We start from the raw sequence: 18067 nt of genomic DNA, 5'->3' as shown, positions 1-18067 counted from the left end.
CATTTGCTGTGTGACCTCAGGCGAGCCCCTTTCCCTCTCTGGGCCTCCGTTTCTTCATCTGCTGGATCCTCTTTGGGGTAAGTTCCCTGGGCAGGGGCCGCCCTTACCTTGCTGAGCTCGGGAAGTCCCGCAGAGGCCGGGCCCCCAGGACGAGGAAGCCCTTATATTCGGGAGCCCGATTAGCTGCTTGGTGGTTAAGGGTTTACTAAGGCCCAGATAATCATCTCGAGGCCCACAGGCGGGAGCCCGGGGCTCACGTGACCTATCGGTCTGTTCCAACGTAAATAGCATAGAGGGCGAGGGCAGCCGCCAAGGACGGGCGCTGCGGACAGGATGTGGCTGTCCAGGCAGGCACCAGTGCCCGCGCTGTCCCCTCTCCCGCAAGGCTGGGCACACAGCAGGCATGCATGCAGTCCTCTAGCAAGCACTTATTGAGCACCTACTGTGTGCCAGGCCTGTCAAGGTTGCAGGGCTGATCACTGTGAACCAGGCAGTGGGGTTCCCCCCGAGGGGGGCCATGGACGCTCCCCAGATCCCCAGCCACAAAACCCTTCCCATCCCTGGGGGATGGGACAGAGAGCAGAAACAGGGTGATCCTCGGCACCAGCCATCCTGCAGGTGGGGGTTGGGGCTCATGCCAGCGGGCAAGCAGAGCCACTCTGCAGGGTAGGAGTGGGTGTGGCAGCTGGGCGCTGAGAGGTGCAAAGGCCTGGGACACGTGGACTGGACGCATCGGGCGCACAGGGAGAACAGCGGGTGTGGGACGGCAGGAGAGGCCCGTTGAGTTCAGGAATCTGAACCCCGTCCCCTGCCACTGAACCTCGGTGGCAGCTCCTCCGGCCTCCATGGCCGCTGGTTCATCCGCTTTGTGCTGGAGAGAGGGGCAGCGCTCTGATGCTGCCAACACCAGCGGCAGTAGGGCCCAGTGGCCCTGCCCTTGACCTGGGCCCGGCAGGGTGCTCCTTGCTGGACAGGCTCTAGCCCGCTGAATCCTCAGAGCTGGCCTGGGAGGTGGGCACTTCGGCGATTGCCTCCATTTCAGACAGAGAGGCTGAGGCTGAGTGCTCAACATGTGCCCAAGGGCACACAGCACATGACGGGCACAGCCGGGGCTTCCCAAGCTGGGTGCACAGAGGGATCCCAGGACTCCAGACCCCAGATGAGGACTGCCAGGGTGTCCCCAGCGGAGCCTCTGCCGCCTTTCTCCCTCTGGCCGCTGCCCCAGGACTGTCCTGTGGGCTCCCTGCCACCATTGCAGCTCTGCCCGGCCTTCCAGGAGCAGCTGGGGCTCAAGGGGCCAGGAGACTGCGCCAGCCCGGAAGCTCGGGGTCAGCCTTTCCCTTCCCTCGGACCCTCTGGGGACCTAGCACAGGCAGCCCCGGTCACTCTCCACGGCCTCCCAGGGGGCTCGGGCTGAATTCCAGCATGGACGCCTGCAAGCTGCTCACCCACCACATGTTTGTTATGCACCTGCTGTGTGCTGGGCTCTGGCAGGGTCAGAGAGAAGGCTCAGAGGTGGGTACTCCCAGGGGCAGCTGGAGGGCATGCGAGTGGCCTGGGCTGGAGGAGGACAGCACTGTCCCGCTGCTGCAGCCTGGGGACAGCACACTGGAGCTGCTGCCTGGGGGTGGACAGGCTCCGGGGAAGGCATCCCACGTGGAGCCAAGAGCAAGGCGAAGGCCTGGAGAGGACACGTGCAGGGCGCAATCTCACCATTAGGGGGGCCCACGCAGGGTTAAGATGCAGCTCGGGATGCCCCCATCCCACATTTGAGTGCCTGGGGTCCTGGCTCCACTCCTGACTCCAGCTTCCCGCTACCGCACACCCGGGGAGGCAGCAGGTGATGGCTCAAGTCCGTGGGCCCGTGCCAGCCCTGTGGGAGACCGGCTGGAGTTCCTGGTTCCTGGTTTCAGCCTTGGCTCATCCCTGGCTGTTGCAGGCATCTGGGGAGTGAACCAGCGGATGGAAGAGCTCTTTCAAATAAAAGTGAAGATAAATAACAGATCAAACAGAAGGTGAGCACAATGTTAACCTTCCTCAGGCGAAGGCGCTGGACAGCAGTGCACTGGAAGAGGTTTCCTGTGACTTCCGGGACTGGGTGGGTCAGAAGTGAGGGGGCGAGATGGTGGAGGGAAGCTCCTCCCAGCCCACACCTGGAAGCCACACGGCCTGCACACTCACATCCTCAGCCAGGGGCCAGCCCTCTGCAGCCGCCGCAGAGAGCCCAGAGATACCCTGACAGCCATGCCCACCTGGCCACCACGCTGAAGGCCTCTGGCCCATGCCAGCACCTGGCCTCCTCCACGAGTCCCCCTGCATGGCCTCCTCACAGCCTCCTGGGGCCCAGAGAGCCACCTGCTCCAGCAGCTGCTCCAGCTGCAGGTCACAGCCCCAGCCCCTGCCCCCCAGTGCCTGCATGGCCCCGAGGTTGCCCATCGTTTGCACGGCACTCCCTGGCCAGCTCTGAAATGGCCACCAGGGAACTTCCCTGCTGCCCAGTGGCCTGAGCAGTGCCTTCTCCCAAGAGTTCGGAAGCCCTTCAAAGTCGCCCTTCTTTGGGTCCTCCGAGTACCCCAGAGTTGTCTCATCCTGTAGACACTCTCCCACACGGCTCGCCATTCTTCACTTTGAACTCTGTAAGCTCCTGAGGGTTTCAGCCTTGTGGGGGGACCACTGTCCCCCTCAGCAGCCGGTGCTCAGCAGGCACCTCACCGCGTGATTCAAGGGTGTCCCCTGGGGATTGGGTCAGCTGTCTTTGGGCAGATCACGGCTACCTTCTGGGCTGGGAACTTGACCCGAGCATTTTTCTCCCCCTCCTCTTCGAAGAACTCAAAGAATAGAATTAGGCACATTGTGGGCAAAGTCTGGCAGGATGGAAAAAGTAATTGAACAAATGGATGGATGGAGGTAGGGATGGGGGGACTGGACATAAAACATAGGCTGACGGATGGAAGGACAGACAGACAGATGGACGGATGGACAGACAGGTGGATGGATGGGTGGATGGATAGTTGGATAAGTGGATGGACAGACAGATGGCGCTATAGTTTGGCTCCACTGAACTTCATGCTGAGGCTTTATTCCACAGTGGGACAGTACTGGGAGGTTGGAGATACGGGGTGTGTTCAAGTCCCGCCACAAATGGATTGAGCGAGTTGTTGCTCTCGCAGGATTGGGCTAATCACTCAAGAGCAAGCTGTTACAAAGTGGATCAGCTCCCTCTCCCTCTCCCTCTCCCTCAGCTCCTTCACCCCGATTTCTCCGCACGAGCTCCCACAATTCTGCCACACATAGGCATAGGCATGAGGCCCGTGCCTGAGGCCCAGCAACTGCCCAGCACCGTGAGCTGAATAAACCTCTTGTATCTACAGACGACCCAGTCTTGGGCTAGCAGAAAGTGGACCAGGACAGACGGATGGACAAGATGTGTGGGTGGCTGTGTGAGTTGACAGGTGACTGGCTGGCTGGCTGGCTGGCTGGATTAATGGATGAATGGAGGTGACTGGCTGGCTGGCTGGCTGGATTAATGGATGAATGGAGGTGGCTAGCTGGGTGATGGATGGTTGGTGGATGGATGGATGGGTGGGTGGATGGATGATGGGTGGGTGGATAGACAAGTGTATGGAGGGTGCATGGACGGAGGGGCGGGTAGAGGGATGGATGGAACCGCGCGGGGACAGCTCCCTGGACAGACTGATTAATGATGGATCCTGCACTGTGCTCCTGATCTTTCTGTATGTTTACTTCCTCCATGGCTTACACGTTTCATGTCTCCCATGCTCCAGACCACCTGGCCTAGAACTGAGCGAGCCCAAGTGAATGCAGGATTGATGCCTTCGTCAACTAAGCAACCTACGAAATAAAAGCCCCACTGTCCTAAGCAAAACCGTGAGTTGGATGTCACGGCCTGCCCTCTCCAGTCTCCCAGCACCACCCCCAGCCTCCTCGAGACTCCGAGACTCCGGGCTTGGTCCAGCGCCCTCTGCCTGTCCCACTTGCGCCTGGAGGGATGAACCTGTGACCCTTGCAGGGACAGCAGCTGGTGTCGCCCTACACCAAGGATGTGCCTGCTGACAGGGCTGCTTGGGCACTTTCCAGAGGCAAGACAAGCAGACCCCGAGCCCTGGGCATCTGGGCGGGGAGGAAGCCGACCCCGGCTAAGCGGGCAGCTGGGCAGGGGAGAAGACCCCTGGCATCGCACCCCTGGCTCAGCCCCAGGCCGTGTTGTCCTGTGTGCGCCACCGGCTTGGCAAGTGTTCCGAGGGAGCAGGGTTAAACATGCTCAGTGAGACCAGCGGGCACCAGCGATGGAGACGCCGCCTGGAGAGACACTGTACTCCACTCCACCTGACGGCTGTGACCCAAGGACAGAGTCTAGGTGGCAGTGCTGGCGAAAGGCAGAGAGAACTGGACGCCCCGGGGCTGGGTTCCAGGAAAGTCGCCAGCCAGGGCCCTGCCCACCCTTCAGCGGAAGGACTCTGGGGGCAGTCCCCTTCTCGCTGGACCTCCATCTCCACATCTCTGAAATGGAACTCCGGACCCTGCCTGCCTGGCTTGCAGGGGTCTTACGAGGTCTTCGGAACAAGATGGGCATGACACTGGCCAGGGACGGTGTGGACAGAGGGCGTGGTGCCTGCAGCACCAGCACCAGCCTGTCCGAGCTGCTTGCCAGGGTCTTCTTCCCAAAGACAAGGCAGCAAGAGGCCTCCGATCTGTGGCCAACAGAGGCGAGGTCCGGTCTTCCTCCTCTCCAGGCAGTTTTGGTGGCCTGGGGACTGACACGACCCAGGGGCTGCAGGTAGGGAAGCAGCCTCAGGTGTGCAAAGACTGTGGGGGCCTGGCCGGGAGGTGCAGCTCAAGAGAAGGTGTTTAATGCAGGAGGGGACAGGAGGGGAGGGGGCTGCACAGCCCGGGGGCAGGGGCTTCTCCCACAGGACAGAGGAAGGGGCAGGAGAGAGGGATGCAGGCACTCAGAGCACTCTGGCCCTGCCTCAGTTTCCCCAGTGGCCTGAGGTTAGTCAGAGGTTCCCCTAAGCAGTGACCCGGCCGCCCTTGGCCCTCGCAGTGGTCCGGCTCAGTGCTGGTAGAGGAGTCCACTGGATATCACCACGTAGCCCTGCAGAGCAAAGGAGACCACAGGCTGGGTGAGAGGCCTCGTGCGGACGAGCAGGGCTCCGGCCCCCGTCAGCTCGCCGTGCACCCTCAGCAGAGCCTCGGCCTGTCTGGACCCCAGTGCCCTGCTCTGTCACTTGGGTGTGGCAACAGCAGCCGCGCCTGGTGAGGCTGTGGCGAGCTCCAGCCACGGTCAGGGCCGCCGCTGCCGAGTGCCCGGGAGCCCAGAACCCGCGCGTGCTGTCTGCAGCCCAGGCCTCCCCAGGGCTCCTCCCTCCATTCTGGAAGACAGCTCTCCATCCTTCCTTCCCTTAGTCACCCAACCAGCCTTCACCGAGCCTCTACCACTCGCCAAGCCCAGCAGGGGACCAGCCCGAGCCAGCGCTGCCCTTGAGGCGCCCAGCCATCAGCCACAGCTGTGAAGCACATGTCGATCCCCTGAAGCCCAGCTCCCTGCCTGCAGCCAGCCCCCTTCTGCATGCCCGCAACCGCTGAGCCGGTCACAGGCCGTGGCTTTGAACAGAGCAGACCCCCAGCCCTGGGCAAAGCCCCATGGAGCGCTGCGGCTCTGGGGTCTCTGACTTCTGACCCAGGGGCCACAGTGGGGCAGGCGCTGACCACGCGGAGCCTTGGGGTGATTTCCCTCTGTCCCACCGGGTACCCACTGCTCCTCCTCATGGGGCTGGGTGGCCCATCCCAGGGCACGGGATTGTGGGCCACCTGAAGGCCTGAGTCCCCTGAGTGTCCCCTGCTGTGGCCGTGCTGAGGGCTGGTGACACTCTCGCACCAGCACAGTCTCTTGGTGTCTGGAACTTTCCATCTCAGTGCAGTGAAGGACTCACAGCGTGGTCTTGGCAGGAGCAGGGCACCCCCCTCGGGCCTGGCAGATCCCAGGACCCACTGTGTACCCCAGCAGGGAGGAGGACACGGGCGCCCCCCTCCTCCTCTCCCCCTGAGCCAGCCTCTCACCAAGGGTGGCGGAAGCCCCTCTGGCCGTACGCAAAGGCTCTCACCTCGTGGACAAAGACCTCAGGGTTGCTGTAGCAGAGGTTGACCACACTGGGGAGGGCAATGCCCATGCCCAAGAGAGCTGCAGAGGGAGAGGAGAGATCAAGTTCAGCTGCAAGTCCTCATGAGCATCGTGGCCCTGAGCCCTCCCACACCTGGGAGAGGTGGGCGCCATTGTTACTACTCCCATCTTTCAGAAGGGAAAGCTGAGGCTGCGACAGGGCCTCTAGCGAAGATCACACAGCTGCCATGCAGTGTGCACATGTGTGTGCCCAGATGCCCACAGGGGCCGGGGCAGAGCTCGGAGAAGACACGGGTGGGGAGGGGCCTGCTGGGGCCGAGGGGACGGCTCACCGTTGAGGTGGTCCAGCAGAGGCTTCTCAAACACCGTGCCCATGAGCAAGTGCACTTGAGCCGGCTGCAGCCGTGGAGCCCGGGAGATACGGGAGAGACTGGCAGTTAGGCACGTGCACAGGCGGACAGACAGACAGAGGGATGGGTGGTGGCAGGGACCCACGAGTGGAGGAGGGCACACTGCCCAGGCCCTGAGTTCCGGGGAGCCCAGGTAACCACGGGGACTGGCTGAGCCCTAGGGGAGGCTGGGGGACAAGCCCTGGTTGGCTGGCTTCCGTGCACAGGGAGGCCAATAGCAGGCTGTGTGGCAGACTGCCTGGTGCCAGATGACTGACAGAGAGACAGACTGACGGGGGGGAGAGGAAGGGGCTCCTGCGGATTGAGTGACAGGCCCAAGGACACATGGATGCGCGGGGGCCGAGGGCCCAGCCGCTTCCCGAGACAGTGTGTGGCCCATCTGGCCACTGTCTCACCACAGACTCTTGGGCTGTGGGCTGGGGTGCATGCCACTGGTCGCCCAGCAGCGTGCAGGCAGGTGGGCTCCCAGCCCACCGAGCAGCAGCCAGCCAGCCTGTGATAGCCAATAGCACATGCGGGCACAGGTGCACACATACCCCTCCCCTGATCCAGGCTGCCCACCCCCACTCACATCGATGGAGCCCACGTTGGAGGAGGCCACAGTGACCTGGACGTCCCTGAAAGAGGAGCAGGAAGCTTCCAGAGGGGGCCGAGAGCCTCCCCGGCCCCTACTGCCTCCCCAGCTGCCTTGGCCTGGGAGCCCCCTGCCTGCGAATCCACAGCAAAGAGGAACGCATTGAGGCCTCACTTACCCCAGCACGGACGTGGTCCCCTGGAGCTTCACCTTGGACACGGACAGCTGGAGGCTCAGGTTCACTACCTGGGGAGCATGGGGAGAGCAGGGTCGGAGGGCGCAGCACCCCGCGGGGGCTTCCCACCCATCCCCCGCTCAGCAGGCACAGGTGTCGATGGAGCACTTGCCATGGTGCAGCCCTGCACTGTGCACTGCATACTGCAGACAGCATGGCGGGGACAGGACAGGCCCTGGCCCTGACACCCAGCCCAGGCCGGCAGGAGAGGCAAACGACAGCCCAAGTAACCAGACCAAGAGTGATGGTGCCGTGAAGGCAGGGTGGTAGCTTGGAGAGGGCTGGAGGCAGCCCACTGTGGCTGCCACAGCTCAGCTGAGACTTGAAAGATGGGAAGGAGCCGCCATGACAGAGGCAGGGGAAGAGAACCTCACGCAGAGGGGCGGGCAAGCACAAAGGTCCTGTGGCAGGTACGGCCTGGCCTGTTCAAAGGGCAGCAGGGAGACCAGCGTGGACAGAGCAGAGCAAAGGAGGGGAGCACGGGGGAGCAGGTGCTCCTTGAGTCGCCCACTGCCCTCCCAGCCAGCCCCCCCCCCCCCCGCCCAGCCCGCTCGCTCACCACGTCCAGGGAGAAGAGGGACTGGAAAGCCGAGTTGGAGGCCATGGCCAGGACCTCGACCAAGGGCTGCAGCCGCAGCGTGGCATTGTTGGTGTGCAGCGTGACCACGGGCGTGGCACCTAGCTGCACCTTGAGCACCAGGGGCATGGGCTCTGGGAACTGGTGGGCCACCTGGGAAGCGGGGGGGGGGGGGGGGGGCGAGGGAGGCAGAGGCTGGGGACTCCCCTGCAGCTGCTCCCCAAATGCTGACCAGGTCCCCACCCCCTTGGCTGTGACTGGGACGTGGAGGTGAGTCCACCCCAGGCCCCTGGATTGGACAGGGGGTTCGGACCTCCCCGGGGAGGGGGTCCTGGGCTTGGTCTCGAAGACGGATAAAGGGAAGGAAGGAGAAAGCCACCCCCTGCAGACGGCACTGCCTGGGCCAAGGCAGAGGGAGAGGGAAGCGGGCCACGTGCCTGGGCTGGACAAGAAGCAGCTTTAAGGGCAGGGCCTGGAATGAAGCCCTCTGGGGACAGACATGAGCCGCAGAGCCCTCGCAGCCCAAGGGAGCCCTCTCCCGGCCCCACCCCGCCAGTCCCTGGAACCACTGGAGACGGCACTGACCTCGGGGATGAGCTGGCCCAGCACAGATGTGTTCAGCGGGTTGTTAGCCGAGTTCTGAAACCAGCCACGCGCAGCGATCGGTCGGTGTCAGGGCCGCCGGCGCTCAGGCCCACGGCCCTCCCCGAGGGGCTCCATGTAGGCCTTCACAGCCGGCCTGAGGCCCCAAACTCCCATGGGCTGGGAGGTCTCCCGATACCAGCCACTGCCCGCGGCCGCCCACCCACCCCGGGGAGCAGGCCTGGCCCTCACCAGCTGCCCGGTGACGTCCAGGTTGAGGGCGCCAGCCTTCTGCAGCAGCAGGAGGGCAGAGTCAAACAGGTGCTGGGAGAGGCCCACGGTGGCCATGGCGTCCCGGGCACCCCCGTGCCGCGGCAATGCGAAGGGGGTGGTGTCCTCAGGCAGGACAATGGGCGTGCCCAGCAGGAAGAGAGCAGCCTATGCCAGGCACAGGAGGGGGGAGCCTGTGTGCCACGCCCCTACCTCTCCCCCCACAGCCCCCCTGCCTCTTTAGGAATCTCCCAGGACACCCAGGGCTCCAGCTTACGTCGATATCCAAGGAGATGTCGTCACTGGTGACAGTGGGCACGCTGACCATGGTGTAGCGGATCTGGGACTCGGGACCCACGGGGGTGAGACCTCCGTGACGTCACAGCAAAGAGACAGCCACAGAGTTAGCACTGTGCACCAGCACCTCGTACGTCCTGAAAACTCAGCTCTCCAGCACCCTTGCTGGCCGGAGCCAGGGACCGAAAGGGCAGGGCCAGGCCCCTGAGCGAGCGTGTCTCAGCGGCACAGTGTGCACGCCACACGGCCCGCTCCGGCTACTCATAGCCTGTAGCCTGCTTGGTTAGACACAGCGCTAACAGGAATGGCTTCCGCCTTCCCAATCAGCAGGAGACGAGTGGCTCCAGGGGAGGGGAAGGAGAAGGGCTCAGAGGCAAGAAGGAACCACGGCAGCAAACACAGCGCTGCCACGTGCCCAGGTGCTGAGAGCGGACTCACAGTGTCACAGCCGGCCTCACGGCGGCGCTCGGCGGGCGCTGTCAGCCCCACGTGCACCTGCACAGCACACACCGGGGCGACAGCCAGTCTGGCCCAGGACAGCTGCTCAGCCTGACTTCCAGACAGCGCCGCCCACCTGGCCACCCTGCCCTCTGCGGGAGCTCTTGCCACACATGGCGTCGACCTTACAGACGACCAGGACAGCTTTCGGGGAGGCACAGCGAAAGGTCCAACTCTGCCAGGAGGCCCGGGGCTCGGAGTATCACAGAGGGTGGGACGCCCGTGCCAACCCCACCTCTGGACGCGGCTGGAAGGCGCGGCGGGGAAAAGGCTCAGCTCCAGCTTTCGGGAACATTCAACTCTCGGCCCCAGCCCCTCCCCCGAAGGCTCTGTCTAACCCAGGCTGCGGTGTTTATGTGCGTGTGTACGTGTGTGTGAGTTCCTATTCGATGTATCTATTTAGACCATTCATATGCTTACTATCAAATATCTATTATTTACATATGATGTACAGTTGGGCTTATTTGTATATAGAATATATAAATTTATAGTTAATATTTTATATATCAACATGTAGTGCGTAAAATATATAAATACAGGGGCTGGCGCTGTGGTGCAGTGGCTAAACCTCCATCTGCGACTCCAGTATCCCATACAGGTGCCAGCTCCTGTCCCAGCTGCTCCTCTTCCAATCCAGCTCCCAGCTATGGCCTGGGAAAGCAGCAGAAGATGGCCCCAAGCCCTTGGGCCTCTGCACCCATGTGGGAGACCCAGAAGAAGCGCCTGGCTCCTGGCTTCAGATCAGCCCAGCTTCTGATCCAGAGTCGGGGACCCAAGAAGGGGCCCCAGGGGCCCCAAGTCTTACCAATCAAAGTGCCCAGGTGCACGTTGAGGTCCTGCACCAGGTTGGAGACCCTGAGACAGAGCTGCCGGAGACAGGGGAGGAGGCAGGGGCAGGACTGCTGTCTGGAGTCTCCCACAGCCCTCACACCAAGCCCAGGAGCCTCTCCTCCCTCCACCACCCAGGGGGCATCTTTGGGGTCTTCCCTGGGCCCTGAGTACCAGGAGCAGCAGCCCAAGGACGGCCAAGGGTGGAGTGGGCCCGCAGGCGCATAAGAGAGACCGCAAGGCCGGCACTCATGGCCTGTCTAGGCAAGGCCGCCGAGAGGAGACGGCCTGGTCTCCCTTCCCACAGTGCCACCCACAGCCTCTCCCCAGCGGAAGGTGGCGGATAGGGACAGCGAGGACCACAGGGACAAGAAGCGTAACAGCTCCTCCCCACGACTCTTACCTTGCTGTTCATCGCGGCTTGGATGTGCGTCTGCACGCGGGCCAGCAGCGCAGGGCTGGGGCTGCGGGAGACACGGGGAGGGGCCTGAGCTCCGGGCGTGCGCAGCAGGTACCCTGTCTCAGCACAGCCCAGGTCTGCGGAGGAAGACCAGGGAGGCCGTTCCCACATACCCGTCCCCAAGGATGGGGAACCGGGTCTCAAAGGGCAGGGTCATCTGAGTCAGGCTGGGGAAGTGGCCGGGAAAGCGAGGCTGGGCTTGGGGTGGAGGATGTCTCCCCGGGCTGGCCTCGGGGCTGCTCTGAGCAGGGCAAGGGGCGCAGGTGCAGGGGCAGGGGCAGGGGCACGGCGGGGAGCCAGCATGAACAGATTCGTGTGCACACAGCCCTTCTGCACACATTGCCTTCTGGGAAGTCTCCAGAACGCTCAGCCACCTCTCGGGCACACAAAGGCAGGTGAGGACATCAGGCTGCACGAGTTGGAATTTGGTGACACCACATACTGCTATGTGACCTTAGGCAAGTCTCTTACCTGCTCTGTGGCCCCTTTTGTTCTCCTGTAAAATGGTGGGGCAGGAGTTCACCCACCCGTAGGACTCAGGTTAGGGTTAGGCCAGGAGAGCTGCCTCAAGGGCCCAGAACGGGGTGCAGCACACGGCAGGTGCTCTGGAGGTGGGAGCTGCTGTTTGCCAGATGCAGCCGTGGGCAGCCGCCTGACTCACCAGGAGAGCTCAGCGGGCTCCCGCCGCTCCTGGGGCTCCTGGCTCCCCATCTCTGCCAGGAGAGGCAGCCCTCCCAGGTCCCTAACAGCCTGTCCCGTCCGCCCATATGCTGCCGGAGAGGATGCCAACGGCGAGCAGGCACTGCCAAGTGGCGCATGCCACACAGACACACTGCGCCTCTCAGCCTTGACGACCTCAACCATAAAACAGGCTTCACAATGGAGGTCTCTTCGTGGGCTCGGTACTGCAGGGACGGGGGGAGCCCAAGGAAGAATCCGCAGCCCTGGCCCACCTGGCACTGTGGCGCCCAGCACTCACCAGGCACCCACCTGTTTTTGGCACCAGGCATGGTGGCAGTGCCGAAGACAGAGGAGCAGGCCGAGACACTGACCACGGGGGTCCCGATGGAGCCCTGGGCCACGTGGGCGTCGGCCTGCAGGACCACGGGCAGTGTCAGCTCCAGGGGCTCTGTGACCCTGCGGGGAGGCCAGGCCTGAGCCCAGTGGCACCACCCAGCGGCACCCACCCCAGCCGACAAGGAACCCCAAAACTCCCCTGGTCCAGGCCTCCTCCCCTGATGCCAGCTCGCCACCACCAGAGTGAGACGGCCCTGCCTGGGGGCCCGGGGGCCCTGGGATCTGCCCAGGCATGGACACTCGGCACGTGGGCGTGAGCTCGGTCATTCACCCTGCTGAGCCTCAGCTCCTCTTCTGCACAGTGGACACAAGATTGGAGGTCCTGGGGCCAGCGCTGTGGTGCAGCGGTTACCACCTGCGACACCAGCATCCCATACGGATGCCAGCTCCCAGCTGACGGCCTGGGACAGCAGAAGATGGCCCAAGTGCTCGGGCCCCTGCACCCACGTGGGAGACCCAGAGGAGGCTCCTGGCTTTGTTCTGGCTTGGCTCCTGCTGTTGCAGCCACTGGGGGGATGAACCAGCAGATCAAAGATTCTCTCTCTTTCTCTGTAATTCTGACTTTCAAGTAAATGAATAAATCTTAAAAGAAGAAGAAGAAGGAGAAGGAGGAGGAGGAGGAGGAGGAGGAGGAGGAGGAGGAGGAGGAGGAGGAGGAGAGAGTGCCTATTCAAAGGGCCGTGCTGAGTTTCCAAGATGTCGACACCAGGCCCAGAGCTCAGAGCCCAGAGCCCGGCCACGATAAACAGTCGTCAAACCGTAGTGTCGCCGAGAGGGATTGGTAAGCAACTCTTCTGAAAGCCCAGCTCACGGTGTGGCAGTAAAATGCAGCAGCACAGTGTGCCTGAGCCACAGGACTAATTCTTTTTTTTTTTTTCTTTTTCTTTTTTTTTTTTGACAGGCAGAGTGGACAGTGAGAGAGAGACAGAGAGGAAGGTCTTCCTTTGCCATTGGTTCAACCTCCAATGGCCGCTGTGGCCGGTGCACCACGCTGATCCGAAGCCAGGAGCCAGGTGCTTCTCCTGGTCTCCCATGGGGTGCAGGGCCCAAGCACTTGGGCCATCCTCCACTGCACTCCCGGGCCACAGCAGAGAGCTGGCCTGGAAGAGGGGCAACCGGGACAGAATCCGGTGCCCTGACCAGGACTAGAACCCAGTGTGCCGGCACCGCTAGGCGGAGGATTAGCCTGTTGAGCCACGGCGCCGGCCCACAGGACTAATTCTGACAGCTGCATTTAATGAGCACCGACTGTGTGCATTGTGCTGCGAACGGGAGGGCCATGAATCCACCTCCACAACCCCCCAGCTACTCTGAAACGTGCCATCCCACTTTAGAGATCTCGGCGCTGAGGGTTGCAGGGTGAAGCGGCTTTGCCCAGCTGCAGGGCTGCCAAGCGGGGTCTCAGTTCTCAGGGACTCTCGCAGGCCCCCGCCTCGGGGTGGGAGAGAGGCCTGGGTGGGAGCCTGGGCGAGTTGCTAAGCCCTTTCCCCTCAGTCTTCTCCCCCGGAGCCCCCGCCCTCGCATTCACAGTGCAGTGCACACAGTAGGTGCTCAATGAATGTGGCCATCAGAATCTTCCCTGTGCATCAGGCGCATGGTCTGTCTGAGCGTGCCGTTTTCGCGCTCTGAGCCGGGCTCTCAGAGTCGCTCCCGTTCGAAGCCCCCTCGCCAACCTCCTCCCCCCGCCCTGGGAGACTCACTCACCGAAGGACCTGGAAAGTAAAGTTGGCCGCTGCCGACAAGCGCAGCCCCAGCTCAGCGAGGAGCCGCAGGTGCAGGCTGGACACGCGGACCCTCAGGAGCTGGATCCTGCAGGGTGGGAATCGAAGCGACAGGGGGGCCCCAGTGAAGCCGTGGGCTCACCTCTGGGGCGGGCACGCCGAGCCACGCCCACACGTGGGTGTGACAAAGGAGGACTTTCTGAGGACCGGAACCATGAGGTGAAGGAGAGGGGTGATCCTGCAGAGCCGTTGAGGGGAGCACACCCAACACGACACGGTGGCATAAGGCTCACAGGTCACACGGAAGCCCTGCGTGCGAGCCACCCACTGTCAGCCTTGGGCTGTGGTCCCCTGCCCCTTCTCAGGACAGGTGGAGCTGTCCCACACCGACACACGTGGATCGGCTGCGTGGCCAGGCCACATGCCCGGGCAGGGTCTCAGTGGCCCGGTGTCGCTGGCTTCCCAGTTTCCTGCCATCTGTAGCCACGCCTAGTCCAGCTTCAGTTTCACACCCGAGCTCCCAAGCTGCTGGTTTGGGGACCTGTGTGTGCTGAGGTCATCGCCACCATCTGTGTCTATACCCGCACAGACACAGCATCTCTCGGGGCCCCAGAGATGTGGGTGGGGACAAGCAGCCCGGCCACCAGAGATGTCTGAGCGTGGGGTGCCCCCACTCCCTGTGGGTCTAGGGGCTGGGGTGTGGAGGAGGTGTGCAGCCTTTGGAGGCAGATCCTGCGCGCCCTGGGCCAGGGTCGCAGCCCCGAGAACAGAACTCATTAAAGCTGAGGCCTCCGGTCTCCCCAGCAGATGGGAGCTGCAGCCCAAGGGCACACCCGGTGCACAGGTGCACTCCCCCCGGCAGTAGCACGCACCTGGTGGCCCGCAGCACCTCGCCGCTCTCGTCCAGGTCCAGGAGAGAAGGGACGGTGACCCGCAGGGCCTGCTGCAGAGCGGCCTTCCCGACGTCCGACACTGCGGGGCCAGGGCAGAGCAAGGTCAGGCCCCCTGGAGCTACACGACACCTTCCAGCACCTTCCATCCGCCCTGCGGAGGAGGGGACTCGGAGACCGGAAGGGCCCAGGCACAGAGGGAGCCGTGCAAGCAGGGCCAGGCCCTCCCTCTCCTGTTCTGCCTCTCAAAATGCTGCCTATCCACCCTAAAGACAATGAGCCTAGGGCTGGCACTGGGGCGCGGCAGGGTAACGCACTGCCGACCACACCAGCATCTTGTCTCAGAGCTCCAGTTCGAGTCCCAGCTGCTCTGCTTCTGATCCAGCTCCCTGCTGATGCTCCTGGGAAGGCAGCGGAAGATGGCCCAAGTGCCTGGGCCCCGGCACTCAACATGGGAGACCCGCATGGAGTTCCAGGTCCCTGGCTTTGGCCTGGCCCACCGCCAGCTGTTGGGGCCATTTGGAGAGTGAACCAGCAGATGGGAGCTCTCTGACCCTCTCTCTCTCTCCCTCTCCCTCTCTCTCTCTCCTTCTCCCTCTGTCACTCTGCCTTTCACATGAACAAACATTAAAGAAAACACAGTGATAATCCTCTTGCCAGACTCCGACGCGTCCCCCTGACAGTCCCCAACAGAAGGTGCGTTCCCCAGGGGGCTGCTCCGCTGCGGACACACTCCCCACCCCCAGCAGCATCTGCTTCTGCATCGCTGCCTGTGCGGCTGTGCCGTGCCTCGGTTTCCCCATGTACACATCTGCGGTGACTACCACCGCTGTTGCCACACCTCTGGAGCTAAAGAGCCCTCGGTGAGTGCTGGCTGTCACCGTGCTGCCTTGGCGGCTGTCACCACACGGTGCCCCTCTCCTGTTGGGTACTTTGCTTTTACCACGGTTGCGCCCATTTCACAGGGAGGTGAGACACCTGGCGGGGGAAGTTGGCCCTGCACCAGGGAGGATCCTGGCTTCCACGGACCACCTCACCTGCTGTGCTGCTGGGCCGGGGAGGCAGAATTAAAATGAGGGGCCATGGTGCCGGGAGGGAGCCAAGAGGCCCCAGAGTGGGACGTTAGGCAGTCCCTGGACCTCAGTTTCCCAGGCTGGGGCATAATGGCGGTGGTCTCCATGCTCCCAGGACCCCTCTCCAGCCTGGCCATCGGCAGCTGAGCGGAGACTCACGCCGTGGCCTGGGACTCCATCTCCTGTGCTCCCCAGCACAGGGCTGGAACTCTGGGGCATGCGGGGTGGGGTCTGTGGGCATGAAAGTCGCCGCCCCGCCCTGCCTTGGAGCCGCTGATCTGCTGGCGGTTCCCGTCCCTGCTGCAGGGCCGCAGGCTCCCACACGGGTCACTCACCCCCTTCAGGGCCCGACTGCCTGCCAGACCCACCTGCCGTCTGGGGAAGCGCACCCTCGTGCTGCCCCGAGTCGCTGCCTCGCCTCCCTGCCTCCAGGCCGGCTCTGCCTGTGTGGCCGGGGGTCCCTTACCCGTAACCTGAGCTGGGTCTGGCCTTGGGGAAACAGCTTCTGATTTCTCACACCCGATCTAGCTCTACCCCCAGCTCCCCAGGATGCAGGGGGCGCAGGGAGGGGTCATGCCCGGCCTCTGTCCCTCCCTGGTCTTGGTTTCCTCACTGTCCCTTCCCCAGGGATGGAGCAGGACCTAGAAGGTTGTAGAAGCAGGGCGTGGGGCAGAATTGTCAGCCTCGGGGACCCTGGGAGGCGCTGGCTCTCTCCCCGTGCCCTCAGCAGGGCACTGAGCTGGTCACGGCAGCACACGCGTGCACACAGACACCACACACGTACACACGTCAGGTACATGCCGTGGGCAGGCACCCCTCCCGACAGGCACGTGTGGCCAAGAAATTCCAAACCCACATACAGACCCACAGTTGCAGGCGCTCGCTGGCGTCCCTTACCGTAGCTCAGCGCCGCCTGGTTGATCCTGACCACGGTGCTGGGCCCACCTTTGCCAATGGTGGGAAGCAGGAGCAGCAGCAGCAGGCCCAGCCCACGTGCGCTGGCCATGGCTGCCCGGGCCGCTGCCCCCCAGAATCTGTGGGCTGGGGTCAGGGGACAAGCATCAGGGAGCCTGGCCAGAAGAGCCCACAGCAGCCGGGAAGGCGCAAGCCCCGAGGGAGACGCCACTGTCCGCGGCCCCTGCCTGCCTCGTAGAGGGCACACAGCCTTGCCTGAGGCCCAGCAGCAGCCTGGCACTGGGTGCGGGATCCAGGCTGTGTCGGAGGTGGGTGGCGACTCCTGGGGCTCTCAAGCCGAAAGCCCAGGCCCACCACCTCGAGGCTCTGGGCACTAGGCAGCCCGCCCAGGGTGACCGCCCAGGCTGGTGTCCAGCTGTCCAGACCCAGCCCTGGAGGACCCAGGGTGGCTCCCGCCCATGTCTCACCCTGGCGAGGGGAAGAGCAGCCTGAACATCCAGTTCTCACTGGAACCCCCAGCCCCACCTGGCCCAGTGTAGCCTACGTAGGCAGAACCGAGCCTGACCCAGGGAGAGGGAGCCACGGCTCAGCCAGGCAGACTGAGCCCCAGCAAGGTCTGGGCTGATGGATCCCTCTGTGGACCCACTGAGCAGACAGAGAAGTTGAGGCCCCTCCATGGAGGCGTTTCACACGTTCCTACCTTCACTCGCTGAAGCAGGGGACCCTGCGCCGGTGGCCTGCCCACCTCTGCTCCTGGTGCAGGGGTGGAGGCTGCCTTATGAGGCTCCCCAGTGTGCAGGGCTGTGGAGAAGGGCCCCGGACAGGCAGGTTTGCTTGTGGTCGCAGGTGTTTTCCCTGCAAACACGGCTCGTGCCAAGCCGGGTCATCTCATGTGCCACGTCGCCAGGCCTGGCTGCCAACGGCTGCGAGACCCTGCAGTGGGGCCAGGAGGTCTCTGGAAGGCAGGCTGCTCTCAGGAGGTTCTCACCACCCCTGCCAGGTCCGGCCAGGGCCTGGAGGAGCAGGGACCCTGAAGGCGGCGGGACGGCTGCGCTGATCCCTCAAGCCTGGCTCCCCCGGACACACAGCCCTCTCAAGAGAAGTCATAAGTTCCCTGAGCTCCAATCCCTATCACTGACTGAGCCCTGACCCTGGCCATACACTGAGCCCTGACCCTGGCCATACACTGAGCCCTGGTCCTGGGGTCACACACTGAGCCCTGACCCTGGCCACACACTGAGCCCTGACCCTGGCCATACACTGAGCCCTGGTCCTGGGGTCACACACTGAGCCCTGATCCTGGAGTCACACACTGAGCCCTGGTCCTGGGGTCACACACTGAGCCCTGACCCTGGCCATACACTGAGCCCTGGTCCTGGGGTCACACACTGAGCCCTGACCCTGGCCACACACTGAGCCCTGACCCTGGCCACACACTGAGCCCTGACCCTGGCCATACACTGAGCCCTGGTCCTGGGGTCACACACTGAGCCCTGGTCCTGGAGTCACACACTGAGC

General features: G+C 63.4%; 1 protein-coding gene across 1 annotated transcript; it reads right to left on the bottom strand.

Moving 5' to 3' along the window:
- Positions 1-5074: 5074 nt before the first annotated feature.
- On the bottom strand, positions 5075-16640 carry BPIFB2 (BPI fold containing family B member 2). The gene is made up of 15 exons (XM_062202546.1): positions 16532-16640; positions 14544-14643; positions 13655-13759; positions 11864-12010; positions 10817-10877; positions 10391-10451; positions 9068-9159; positions 8773-8958; positions 8524-8577; positions 7921-8091; positions 7305-7372; positions 7124-7169; positions 6475-6538; positions 6126-6202; positions 5075-5116 (listed from the first exon to the last, which is right to left on the bottom strand). The coding sequence occupies exons 1-15, from the start codon at positions 16638-16640 to the stop codon at positions 5075-5077; spliced, it is 1383 nt and encodes a 460-aa protein (XP_062058530.1).
- Between the last annotated feature and the right edge of the window lie 1427 nt (positions 16641-18067).

The sequence above is a fragment of the Lepus europaeus genome, chromosome 10 (assembly GCF_033115175.1).
Source record: "Lepus europaeus isolate LE1 chromosome 10, mLepTim1.pri, whole genome shotgun sequence".
Classification (NCBI taxonomy): domain Eukaryota; kingdom Metazoa; phylum Chordata; class Mammalia; order Lagomorpha; family Leporidae; genus Lepus; species Lepus europaeus.
Note: the sequence above shows the minus strand (reverse complement) of the source record. Positions and strands in the feature narration are given on the sequence as shown.